This window comes from Loa loa (genome assembly GCF_000183805.2).
Source record: "Loa loa unplaced genomic scaffold supercont3.159, whole genome shotgun sequence".
Taxonomy (NCBI): Eukaryota; Metazoa; Nematoda; class Chromadorea; order Rhabditida; family Onchocercidae; genus Loa; species Loa loa.
The window spans coordinates 7,768-20,184 of NW_018108339.1; the positions used below are offsets into that span (position 1 = coordinate 7,768).

The 12,417-nt window shown below is 35.4% G+C and overlaps 3 protein-coding genes across 4 annotated transcripts in view; all 3 read right to left on the bottom strand.

Annotated features, from left to right (window-relative positions):
* The window catches only part of LOAG_17945 (hypothetical protein), a gene marked incomplete at its 5' end in the record, with an annotated part of 13,445 nt that extends 7,766 nt beyond the window's left edge, over positions 1 to 5,679 (bottom strand). The window contains 14 exons of the mRNA XM_020450613.1: positions 490 to 693; positions 860 to 1,015; positions 1,322 to 1,582; positions 1,654 to 1,809; positions 1,955 to 2,248; positions 2,356 to 2,505; positions 2,666 to 2,762; positions 3,482 to 3,646; positions 3,881 to 4,057; positions 4,250 to 4,407; positions 4,565 to 4,782; positions 4,897 to 4,993; positions 5,374 to 5,473; positions 5,618 to 5,679. Of these exons, the coding sequence (XP_020305676.1) occupies positions 490 to 693; positions 860 to 1,015; positions 1,322 to 1,582; positions 1,654 to 1,809; positions 1,955 to 2,248; positions 2,356 to 2,505; positions 2,666 to 2,762; positions 3,482 to 3,646; positions 3,881 to 4,057; positions 4,250 to 4,407; positions 4,565 to 4,782; positions 4,897 to 4,993; positions 5,374 to 5,473; positions 5,618 to 5,679 (2,295 nt within the window). The remainder of the gene's footprint in view (positions 1 to 489; positions 694 to 859; positions 1,016 to 1,321; positions 1,583 to 1,653; positions 1,810 to 1,954; positions 2,249 to 2,355; positions 2,506 to 2,665; positions 2,763 to 3,481; positions 3,647 to 3,880; positions 4,058 to 4,249; positions 4,408 to 4,564; positions 4,783 to 4,896; positions 4,994 to 5,373; positions 5,474 to 5,617) is intronic.
* A 968-nt stretch (positions 5,680 to 6,647) lies between these two features.
* Positions 6,648 to 10,712, bottom strand: LOAG_08525. Of its 2 annotated transcripts, XM_003144055.2 has the most exons (12): positions 10,546 to 10,712; positions 10,342 to 10,467; positions 10,161 to 10,264; positions 9,961 to 10,078; positions 9,213 to 9,423; positions 8,906 to 9,026; positions 8,555 to 8,791; positions 8,234 to 8,387; positions 8,017 to 8,147; positions 7,758 to 7,907; positions 7,184 to 7,312; positions 6,648 to 7,103 (listed from the first exon to the last, which is right to left on the bottom strand). In XM_003144055.2, the coding sequence occupies exons 1-12, from the start codon at positions 10,691 to 10,693 to the stop codon at positions 6,984 to 6,986; spliced, it is 1,749 nt and encodes a 582-aa protein (XP_003144103.2). In that variant the 5' UTR covers positions 10,694 to 10,712; the 3' UTR covers positions 6,648 to 6,983. The 2 variants fall into 2 exon arrangements, with proteins under 2 accessions (XP_003144103.2, XP_020305677.1); XM_020447719.1 differs by lacking the exons at positions 9,961 to 10,078; positions 10,161 to 10,264; positions 10,342 to 10,467; positions 10,546 to 10,712 and adding an exon at positions 9,502 to 9,670.
* A 187-nt stretch (positions 10,713 to 10,899) lies between these two features.
* LOAG_17946 (D-tyrosyl-tRNA(Tyr) deacylase) overlaps positions 10,900 to 12,417 on the bottom strand; it is a 6,664-nt gene continuing 5,146 nt past the window's right edge. Inside the window, exons 15-20 of the mRNA XM_020450614.1 lie at positions 12,122 to 12,216; positions 11,971 to 12,048; positions 11,677 to 11,812; positions 11,403 to 11,559; positions 11,210 to 11,312; positions 10,900 to 11,021 (exon numbers count right to left, since the gene is read on the bottom strand). Coding sequence (XP_020305678.1) covers positions 10,974 to 11,021; positions 11,210 to 11,312; positions 11,403 to 11,559; positions 11,677 to 11,812; positions 11,971 to 12,048; positions 12,122 to 12,216 — 617 coding nt within the window. The 3' untranslated portion in view covers positions 10,900 to 10,973. The remainder of the gene's footprint in view (positions 11,022 to 11,209; positions 11,313 to 11,402; positions 11,560 to 11,676; positions 11,813 to 11,970; positions 12,049 to 12,121; positions 12,217 to 12,417) is intronic.

The window sequence follows — 12,417 nt, forward strand, 5'->3', positions numbered from 1 at the left end:
GCAATGTTTCACTTTGATTAGTTCCTTCAAGACGAAAATGAGCTTCACGAGGTTCGATTCTGACAAAAAAACAATTTGAAAACAGTGTTACAACAAAACTAGCTAAAACCAGAAACAAATAAGAAAATGTAAAAAAACAATAGAACAAAATTTAGGAGAAAAATGTCGAACTTACTTAAGTGTCGTCTGACCGACACATGCGTCCAATATGGAATTCATGTAAGAATTGTCATAGGTGCCATATGACAATGACTGAGCATCCCAATCCATTGTGCCATAAACAGATGAATGTATGGAACCAATTTCTAAGCTCAATCCGTTCACCTTTAAAAGAAAAGTTGTACTCTACTTTACTATTTATTTATTTGTTCATTTATTTATATAATTGGAAAAAATTGAGTAATATATGACCAGTTTTAAACTTCTTCCTGAAAGTTTTCTGACTCTGACAAAAATAACCCAAAAAGAAATACTGGAAAAGATTATTACCACAAGTTGTCTAGCAGTCGTGCAGCACGACTGCGGCAATGACATCTTGTACATTTTAACAGTTTCCTTCCTTGGACTAATTTCGATATTGTCCTCGGTAAATTCATACAGTGGCAACGGTCCGGTTTCCTTACTCCCATCATTGACAGTAATTTTCATTCTTTCGAAAAAAACCGTTTTAGTAGAGTACGATGAAAGAGCGACCTAAATGAATGTTCGTAATAACTTACAAACGTTCAAATAGTGGCATGCTTTAAATACCAGTTAAAAGCTTTCGTAAATGCAGAAGCAAGGGTCATAAATCCTTAATGTAGAACCAAAAACTGTTAGAAAACAGATCACCAATCATATCAAACTAAACAAAAATTACCATAAGAAGAATCAATGAGTCGGCATGAACAGTTTCTATGGTATTGTTAAGAAAAGCAACTCGAGCACGGATGAACGCATCAATACGAGGCGCGTTTATCGAAAAAAATACACGCTCAGCAAATGTTGTCTTCCAAAGATACTGGCATGCTTCTACCTTCAAAGTTGGTAAAAATACTTTAAAATATTACAATTATCCGAACTGATCTGAATCCACTCATCTATTTCATATTCCAATTCGTAATTTTTATTAAAATTCATTAAAGAAATACGAATGAAGTTCAACATTTCATGATAGGACCACCTGTGATCTTTTGCAACGAGGATAACGGAAAAACTTACCGATGCCTCATAGGGTAGAAGTGTAAAGCAAAATGAGTATTAATCAGAAAATTCAAGTCACATTACCCATTTGAATAAGCTAGGTAAATTAATATGCTAATAAATATGAGAAATAAGGAACCTCGGCCGAAGACATATTAGAATGTGGGATAGGTATATGCGGTGGGAAGCCTTGGCGAATTAGTCCAATATTTGCTATAATTTGTTCCGTAATAGAAGCGAAAGTCGGGAATGTGTGTAAGTTAAGCATTTGCACACTAAGCGTCATAAATTCCTTCACGTCTGCTATTCGAAATGCACATATAAGAGCACGCATAAGAAGCATCGTAATTGGCTGTGTGAAACCTTCCCGACGACATTCCCAAATTAAATGTGATGCAAACTGAAATTAAAAGCGATCGGTAATTTGGAAAATATAGGTAAGAACCATCACAACAAAAACCATCATAATACCTGCAAAGCTTTGGCGAATTGACCTGTTACAAAGTATTCATCTGATAATAAGAGCATCATATAACGTTGCATTCGTAAACATTTGTATTTCTTGAACTGTGACATTGCAGAGGAAAGTAGAGCAATGCATCGGTCGTGATTTGGAGAACATCGTAACTGAAGATAACATTTACTTCTTTCAATTACTAGAATGCATTGTTTTTAACAATTAAGGTCATATGTTATGATTAAAAATCGAAAAATTTAAAATTGAACTTAAATAGGAGAGAGAAGGTAAACTTCAACATTATATAGAAATGACCTCAAGTGCGATAAGGGCATTCTTTTCAGTTTCCGGATCTGACAGACTGCCATTTTTCGTAGTCGCTCTCCATGGCCTCTGACCATAAAAAATATCTGCGGTTGGTACCAAAGGGTCAGGGCTTGGGTAAACTGACCCAACGAACTGCGACGAAGTATTTAAGGTAGTGACAGCATCGTTTGCTTGCCGGTAATAGTAAGCTGCTGCTTGAAGATACATTCCAGGATGTTGAGTTGACACGGCAACTAAACCACCCATTACGGCTTGTTCAAACAAATTTGCAAATAACGAACACTGAAATAAACCTAATGTACAAAACTGAGAGAATGTTTAAAACGAAGTATAAAATCACTTGTTATTATAACTATGAGGAATCAAAAGCCAAAAGCATGGAAACAGACCTGTTTGCCTTTCCATAATAAATGCTCAATTGATGCAATGACTGAAGATGGATACGAACCTGGAGGTAAGCAGAAAAACGCGTTATTATGCCGCCGTTGTTGTGCTAATGCTTCTAAGGCTGCACTGTGAAAAAATGATAACTGACATATCTGGAAATGATATGAAGATCTCTCATTTAGAATGTTCCTTTAAATTTTCGAACAGTTTTTTCATTTCAAAGTCTTTTCATTGCAATCCACCCAAAGAGTTCCCAACTCAATCATTTTCGGCACCACTGAGTATTTCATCAAAAGCTATGAAGAATGTAACCTTGTAATTTAGGAGTCCAGCCACTGCACGTAGTTCAAATATTTCACTGTCGATGATTTCGCACTCGGTACAATGTTGATATGCTAACTTATAATGTCTAAAATAAATTTAAGAGAAAAAATCGTCAGTAACCACAACATCATTGCCTAAAATAACTAAGTAATGATTGGATTGTGATTTTTCAATTTGCGTTTAATGAGACAAGCCCAAATACTGTTTTACTATTCCTTAGAAAGAAATTATCTCATTATTTAATGAGCACTTTTGAATACCTTCAGTAAAAACCATCTAGAGACAAAGCAAATTTCTCAGATCAAGCAAAGCCTGGGATAAATCAACTGTAAGAAGTGAGGAGTCCGATTTATTAGTCTTTTTTAAACGACAGATTTCCAAAACTCAAATTATACGTTCCTCATTCACATCATCCAAACTTTCCGCTACTGATTCCGGATATTTCAAATTTCACAGATGAAAACTAGAAAAAAAAAGTGGCACTTTAAACCAAGCAATGTACTGAGCAATTACTTCAAACAAAAAAAAAGGTTTCCTCCAGGCATCCTACCGAGATATCTCGAATTAATCAGTGAGGTAAAAATCCATGCTATAAAGAGAACAACAGAGAAAACTTGATCGAATAAAATGATTCACTTATATGTTTCTCTTAAAAATCAAAAATATGGGAAGGATGCGAACTATGAATCATAACAGAGAAACAAAACTTTTCAATAAAGATATAATTATTATCGGACTATGAATCTCGAAAAGGATTCATTCGTGGAAAAAATAATGGAAATAAGCAATGGAAAAAATGATGACCTGAGTGCCGTGTGCGTATCTTGCCGTAATTCCGAAAGGAATGCCAGTTTAAACTGTTGACGAATGATAAGATTGGAAGAATTATTTGGTGTCGATCGCGCGCGGACCGATTTCAGACACTGTTGATAGAATGCTTGAGCTAATTCATGGAATGCGGTTTCAAGCCTGCAAAAGCATGATGCTATAAAACTTATGGTTTAATAAGGTTTAATTTCTAATAGTCATAAATTTCTAATAGTCAAAAAATGTTTTTTGCTAAAAAGATGGCCAGGGATACTCGATTTTCATACATCTATACCTAGAACAAATGTAAAATTAAACTGATCCCGCTTAACTCTTCAAAGGAAATAAGATCGAAAATAGATTATGAGAATACGAGTAAATAAATGAAACAAAAACCTTAAAACTGATGAAAACATTCGTTCGCCAATGGGTAAAATAAACAACTGTTTCGTTGGAAGTTGACATAGTTGACAAAGTTTGGTTGTTCTTTCGGTAGCTAATGGACTGTCTATTGGCTGAGTTTGCTGTAGTAACACAATACAAATTCGAGTTGCATGGCTTCCGATGCTTGTCCTAAAGTATATTTTAATTATACCATACTAACTGCCTTTTTTTTGATCACTATATTGAAAGTTACGGTTATCTACCACCACTCCCGAAAAAAGTCATATATATATATCTACGGTGCAAACGGAATAAGGAGAATTTCGAACAGTCCGATTGATGAGAAATTCCAAACTTGGACCACAAACTTTTGAATAATACCTAAGTGATGAAATTTTCGATTCACATTCCGTAGCTTTTTCATTCCAAGACGGATGATCCCAACCCAAATCAGCAAAGAGTACGATAACGGATGGCAATTCATTGGCGTACTTTTTGATCCAATTCACTCTAATAAATCCACGCGAAAAACTCGATATCTGAAATGCTCACAATTCCTGTCCCTCAAAACTTGGAAAACTAGAATCTGCCCCCACCTTCTATTCCTTCTCATCTTTTTATTATTTCGAACTTACCCACAATTCTTGTTTTCCTCTAATCTTATTACTCATTTTACTATAGCATTCTAAATCATACCGTTTGTTTGTGTACTTTTGATTCGTACAACATTTGAGTACCATCTAGCATTGCGTAATTAATTGGTGGACGATCTTGCTCTCGATTTACAGTAAAAGCTGAAAAGATCGCAGCATGCGACCTATTATTGATGATATCCAGTCCTGTCAAGAAGACAAGTTGGTTTTGCCGATTAGCAACCAAAACTTCCGGAATATCATTACTATCCATCTCTATCACTAAAATATACCGACAATTGAATGCATCTTGTAATTGAAGTATATATCATATAACATGGAGACCGGATACTCATTGTAACAGCATCTGATCACAACGAACCTAACCGGCTCTACCTGAACATCCGATATTTCGCAGCGTACATATGACATAAAGCACAGTCACTGCCAAGGTCCCCAAATTCCGAAAACTAAAAAAAAGCTCTAAGTCCAACTAAAGCTAAAAAGGATGTGCAAGTCCATCTACGAAAGAACTATAAATGGAATACTGCGGAAGAGTAGGTACGCATAATTATTTTCCATGAATGCGCGCAACAAAAATAATACTTGAATTTTATTCCAAGAAAAACTTGATGTTACAACAGATTAAAGAAATGTAACAGAATAAGAAGAAAAGCCAAACATGACCAAGTGTTACAAAAGAATAAGGAGAAAGAACGATCACGATTACTTCTTCCTTTTTTCTGCTGCTCATCAATTCAGCTGAAATAGATTTCCCCTATTTGCACATAGAATTAGATTTGAAAAATATATTCACTCTCATAGGAAATGAAATTAGTTAGTAAATATGGAATGTCCTTTTCCGATTCTTACCTTTCTGAATCCAATATCGGAAGCATACTCTCTGAAACATCGTCGACACATATTAAGTCCGTATTTCCTGATTAACCCATGATGATTCGAACAAACTCGGCTAAAAACATGATTATCTGATCCAAGATGCTACAAACATATTTGCGAGTGACGCCTTAGGCCTTCGACTAGGAAACGATAACTTCCAATACGAAAAGATCCAAAACAACTCAGAACACGGTAATGAGATTAAATTGGAACTGACCATGAGCGAGAACCTGGACCATACTTGCGCGGATGCGAAAACCATAAATTTTGATGACCCATCTTGATTCTTGATGCCGGTTGTTATTGAATGCAGTTTCTGGTGCCAAAAATAAATCTCTGAAATTATGGGAAGAAATTTCCCGTAAAAGAAACATGACACTGAAGCGAAGAAACGCAAATCTTTCTAGTCTCTCTCTCTCTCCCTCTTCCCTTCTCTAAAAATACAAGTTCTGGACAGTAAAAGCGCCTAAATATGCCGTATGACCATGTCAAAATATTCTTCAACTATCAGATCGCTCTGATTATAGATTTTTACGCCATGGCAATTCAACGTATATTAAGGCCACTGACACAACCACAGTTATAAACAAACATTTCCGACAATGTTACATCACAGGCCGACGTCATCAACAAGACACACCATGAAATGCAGCAAACTTACGCCTATCACTGTTCAATAATATATGACTAAACACCGAAAAATACTAAAACTTTCAGTGGTAAAAGTTTAGACATAACGTGGTTGGCCCTTATTACGATGCACTCATAGGCCATCAGTGAAAGACGTATGCTACCAGTAATTGCACAAGAACTCCATATGTCTTAGCAACGTTAAGAAGTTATCACTGCCAGCCCAAATGCCCTAATGATGTTTAAGGTAGTGTGAGAAAAGCACAAGATCAACTGAACAGAAGGTTTTCATAATTAGATCTCTCAATACAAAGGCTGTTTCCCAGAGAGATTTAGGAAAATTATGAGATGATATGGAACACTTGAAAAAGCAGAGTTCCCCAGATTAAGCGGCAGTCCCGAAAAGCAAACTCCACGACAAACCCATACTGATCCTAAACCATACCGTCCCCTACCCTGCCTACCTCATCCCGCCAACCTGTCATCGCTTAGTTTTGAATTCACGGCCACGATAAGCGAAAATTTACAGTAGCGCTATGCAATTCAAGTCTCCGACCCATCAGTGAGTTGAGGAATGTTGTACGGGACTCATCTTCCAGAGATTTTTTCTTTTGGGAAATTTTTTCTAGTTATTTGGTGTCTTATTTCAACGGCAGATATTTTTTATATATGTAAATTTATTACATCGTTCCCCTTCCACGTTGTTCGCATGCGAGAAGATTGTGCCATCGCTTTTATCGTTACCTGGATCACATATCCGAAGCAAGCTAAAGCTCCAGCATATTGACAAAGTGGTGGCGACCCATACAATTATAATATAAGATGTAAAAATGAATAATAAAGTAAAGTATTGCGCAACAAGCAACATCATATCACTCTATTATTTCCGCTAGTGAAAACTTCTAGAAATCCAATCGGCAAAAAATGTTTTTTTAGTTGATCAATGCGCAAATTTATGCAACACTTTCGATCAACTGTTCTTCATCAGTACTTTTCCTCAAGTTTCCGAAATCCTTCAACTTTATCGTGTGAAGTGCCAAAGCTTGGAGCGTTTGTGAATTAGCAGATGTTATCTGAAAAGGGCTTATATTTGTGAGTTAGCAGAAGAACATATGATTAAATTATTGGGGCAACTTAATTTGAATTTACTTACCTTAACAGCAACATAATCGCCAGGTTTTAGCTCCACCAATTCCGAACCATCATTGTAATATTTATGAATAATTACATTAACTCCGCCATCAATTCGACCTCGCAGATGCTCGGAAGAACGCTTACTTGTCTAGAAATGTTCAAAATTTCGGTACGATATTGATAATCATTTTTATAAAAAATTTCCAAAAAGAGTAAAATAAAAAGTTGGGTAAAAAATCAAGTTATGAAGTGAAAAAACAATCATTCATTATTATTGGAAAGCATTTGGTAAAAATCCAAAATCTCCCCCAAGATCACTTAACAGGAAATAGAATCAAACATGTTTATAAACCGGAAAAAACGAAAGCGGTACCAGTAATTGTAGCAGCAATGCATACACTAATATTTCATTGCTTTATGAATAAATTTCTGAAGCTTTAATAATCCGAGCCATGAGACATATTAAAGCAATATTATAAATGAATAAAGCCTATACTGCCACAAACGATATGCGGGGAATTATAAATGAATAAAACTGAAATCAACCTATTCCACTGAAACCAACACTGTAAACTAACATAGATTAGACATACTTCTTCTAAAAGCACCAACTGCTCGGTCCCAACGAGAGCCTCGTTATGCTTTAATGCTGTTTCTCTGAAAACATTTGCCAGTTCTTGATGGCGCCTATTCTTAACTTCCTTCGATACATTATCCTTCAGATGTCGATATGCTTTGGTTTTCTGCAATGTTATTATCAGTTATCTGCTTTTATCCTATGTTTATTCTATACTGGATGAGGAACAATTCGCAAAAAAACATATTGAATCTAACTTTGAGAAGATCGCTTACCTCCCTTTGACTATATGGAAAAACGTAACAAAAAGAATAAACGACATGTCTGATCAAGTCCAGAGATTCCCGATGGGATTCCTCGGTCTCACCACAGAACCCAGCAATGAAATCACTCGTGAGCGATACGTCTAAATACTACAATTAAATGATGTGTGGTAGATTTCGAACTGGCTTTAAAAATAGGATATTTTAATTCCCGATCGAATGCCATTACTTGGTAAGACAGCTTTAATGCGATCGACCAATTCCAAATAACTTTCTCTACTGTAGCCACGATCCATCGCATCTAATACAGCATTGCTGCCACTTTGTGCTGGCAAATGAATTTGTTTGCATATGTTTGAGCGTTCTTTTATCAACTGTATCACCTATCAAATCCCAAATTAAAAGCAGAAATAAATATAAGATTTAGAAGTATTGGAACTTCAAACATACAGAGACTCAGGGCTTATCCTATTTTCCACTAAGATACCAAACTTATGAACAATTAGTAATTTCTTACATCCATAAATAAAAACATTATGAAGGAAGATACCTCAAGAGGAAAATCTTTAGGATGTGGTGAAGTAAAACGTATCCTCATTTCCGGGTCAATTTGCGATACTTTATCCAGCAGTGTTAGGAAAGTACGTCCACCTTTCTTCGGTTTATATTTGGTGCGAAATCCGGGAGCAGTACCAGGTTCTGTTAAACAGGCAGAAGGAAATGATATTTCTGATAAATCTCGATAGCTATTGACGTTCTGCCCAAGCAACGTCACCTGCTTTACACCCTAAAAAATTAAAATGGTGTTACACTGCACTAGTTTTGATATGGTTAAGTGAACAAAATCACGAGATCTAAGAAACTGGAATAACTCGAACGGTTCGAGCAAATAAAAGTTTACCTCATCAGACAAACTCCTGATTTCATCAAGTATAGAATTTATCGGACGACTCCTCTCTCTTCCCCTCGTATATGGAACAACACAGTAAGTACACATATTATCACAACCACGCATAATTGATCTATAATAAAGGAACTAAAAAAGAGAGGGAGCATAAAAGTAAGTAATAAGTGATTTACTTCCGTATTATTTGAAAAGCATTGAAATTACTATCACACTGAGTCCAGTAACTCTATATCTTACATCTCTTATACAGCTGTATTGTGACAAATTAGAAACAAAATATATAAAATTTAACAGAACAAACACGAAAGCTGTTTTGGAAAACTTGTCCTTTCGAACTGGGACAATATCAGCGTAAGTTTCTTCTAATGATAGCTGCACATTTATTGCCATACTTCCGCAGCGTGCAATTGCTAATAGCCGTGGCAAGTCGCGATATGAATCGGGTCCAGCTACCACATCAACATTTTCAGTGTATGTCAATAAATTATGCCTTACACGTTCTGCCATGCAACCTTCAAAGTGAAAAGTATGAGCTATTATTGCCCTATTTCATTTATACAGATATCAACAGTTATAATTCAACGACATACCTATTGGATGTTTGTAGCGGTAGAAAAACTGTAATGTTTAAAAAAGATGTCATCTGAGATAGAAATCAAGATAAATGCTATCGGCATCGTTCTCAATTCCTGTCTTCGACAATAACGATTTCCAGTCATGAATATTATGGATTACTAGAGTGATATATTAATATAGTAAAATCATTTCGAAAGCATTATAAATTATAAAAAACGAATATCTATATCATATCTCTTGGGGCACTTTAAGTGCAACATTTAGAAACGATATATCTGAGACGAATAGAGGTTATTACAGTAATATCTAGAAAATAACCAGAACTACTTGATATCAGCACTTCATACTTTGTAATAATAGTGAATAACAGCAGTTAAATGGTTTCTTGCAATGGATATAATATTAACAAGTCTATAAATAAAGTAGTTAAGTTACATATAAGAAAATGTTTACTATTTGCAATATAAAAGTACCTAAAACTCCAACAACCCCCTTTTTGCGGCGTATTTTTCTGAGCACTTTTAGTTCATCCCACACCTTATTTTCAGCACCTTCACGTATCGAACATGTCATCAATAATACGATATCAGCCTAAATAGGAATAACGTACATCAATAACCTAAATATTATAAGTAACATCACATGCGAAATAAGCAGTGAAAGTTACATCCACCTCTTTAACGTCGTCTGTTTCCATATAGCCTGATGATAGCAGCAATGAGCGTACCAATTCCACATCATTCACATTCATCTGACAACCATATGTTATGAATTTTACTGAAACACATAAATATTCATGCTACAAACAAGCAAAGATATTCTTATATTATAAAATATAATAAATTTGAGCATACCTTTCAAACCATCGCCATAGGAAGCTGTTGTACTCAATGACCCATACATCTCTTCTACTTTCGGCATCACTTTGCTCAAACGTTCACTGTTTGCCTTACTGACGAAGTAATCCAAACCCGGACCATCTACAAATAATAATTTTTGATACAACTACCAAATTTCATGACACCTAACAATTTTTGAAATAATTCTACAAAACTTACCGATATTGAATTTCAAAGACCTTTTCCGCGTAAGTGATACAGACGATTTAATTTGCGAATGCGCAACTAGCGAAGAATGCAGCTGCCGCAAATCAATACTTTTCATATGTGACTTGCAAATAATATATCGGCTCCTTGCAGAGAACATTGCTCTGTAACCCTAAGACAGCAGTTCAGATTAGCTGCCTGTCATTTAATTTAAACGAAAGCTCGTTATATTTATAAAGACTAGTTAATAAGCATATCGACCCGAAACAGTGATAGTGTTATGATCTTAAGCAACTACTGAGATTTTACAAGTATGGTTTCGAATACGTTTTGTTGCATGTAGAGCTGACCAGTGGTCATACAGAATTGTATTTTGAAAAATTTTATTAGACTTTCTCATAAGGAAACAATATGATTATGAAACATGATTATGCTACTGATTACGAAACATTTTTTGTTTCCATTCTTCTCCTTGCTATTTCAGCATCCTGAAAATACGATAATACAAAGAAGATAATTATGAATAGGAGGGAGATTCCTGATAAGATAATATGAATGGAGAGATTTAATTCAAGAACGGTAACACGAACGGTGTATGAAAAAATGAAATATAACGGATCACCGTAGTTTTCGCAACTAATTAGAAAACTGAAATTATCTAATTGAAACTCTGTACCGTCCCAAATTCGTAGTATTCCGGAACTAGCTGATGCAACCATTCTGATTCAATTACGCTGATATCACGTATCGAATCTTGTAGCACCTCCGTGAATATTATCCTAAATTTGAGCTCGAATAAAGTCTCATATATCGGGAACTATAGCTGATTTATATTGTTTACAAAAGTTGTCTGACAACATCTTGCAAACCATTTTGGAAATTCCTTTTTGTACATAATCGCTGATCCTTTATAAACTTTGAAATGGTATTCGTTCCTAACAGTAACATAGTCGCCAGAATAATGATAGTAAGCGGCTTGTGAGAAAAATCCTTTTACCAGACAGCGAAGTATTGAGTTCACCTCTCCTGAAATAATCATCCACTTCAGGAAATAACCACTCCTCTGTCTATATGTGAAAAAGATGTTCGATTTTCAGGAGTAAACAGAATGCTGAAGATATGAAACAGAAATATGACAAATACCATTTTCTTTGCATGATCTGATTGGTACATTATGACGTCTCAAAAGACCCAGCAGTTGGTCACGAATTGCTTCCGCACGACGCAAGCCACGATAATTCAGAAAATGATTGATGCACCACTGCTTTGATTTACCATTCTTAAAATAGAAAAAATTAATGTAAATCTGACTTTTCACTCTTATCCTGAAAAGCATTACGAAATAAATCTTGTAAGACAGACGCAACATCAGCATCTATCAAGATTTACAAAGCACTCGAAAATTTACTCCTAAGATAATGCAGCTACGAAATACACCTGTATGAAATTCGTGAAAACGTTCAAAAGAGTGAGATGATCGCCCTCTTCAACCGAGAAATTCCTTTTCATTAATTCCTAAACAAGACAAAAGTAAGCCAACTTTATTGAAGTCTTCAATGAAACATGTGACAAAATTGAAGAGATTTACAGCTCTATGGCGAGATCTCGATGGTATTACAAAAACATCTTGTATTTGGAGCATCGCTATAATCGTTGCAATCTCTTCACTGCAACCAAGTTCACCTAAAAATGTAATATTAAACATTTAACTTACAGTTTATCACAACTGCACTTGACATTCTTCTATGACAATTTTACTTCACACTGAAACTGACGTTGCATAAGAATGTACCTCACCTTGCGGTATCAAAAGCATTTGCAATAACAAGAATAGAATCTTTTGTATCAGCAATTCATCTTTCCGCTACCAAAAGGCGGCAGGTA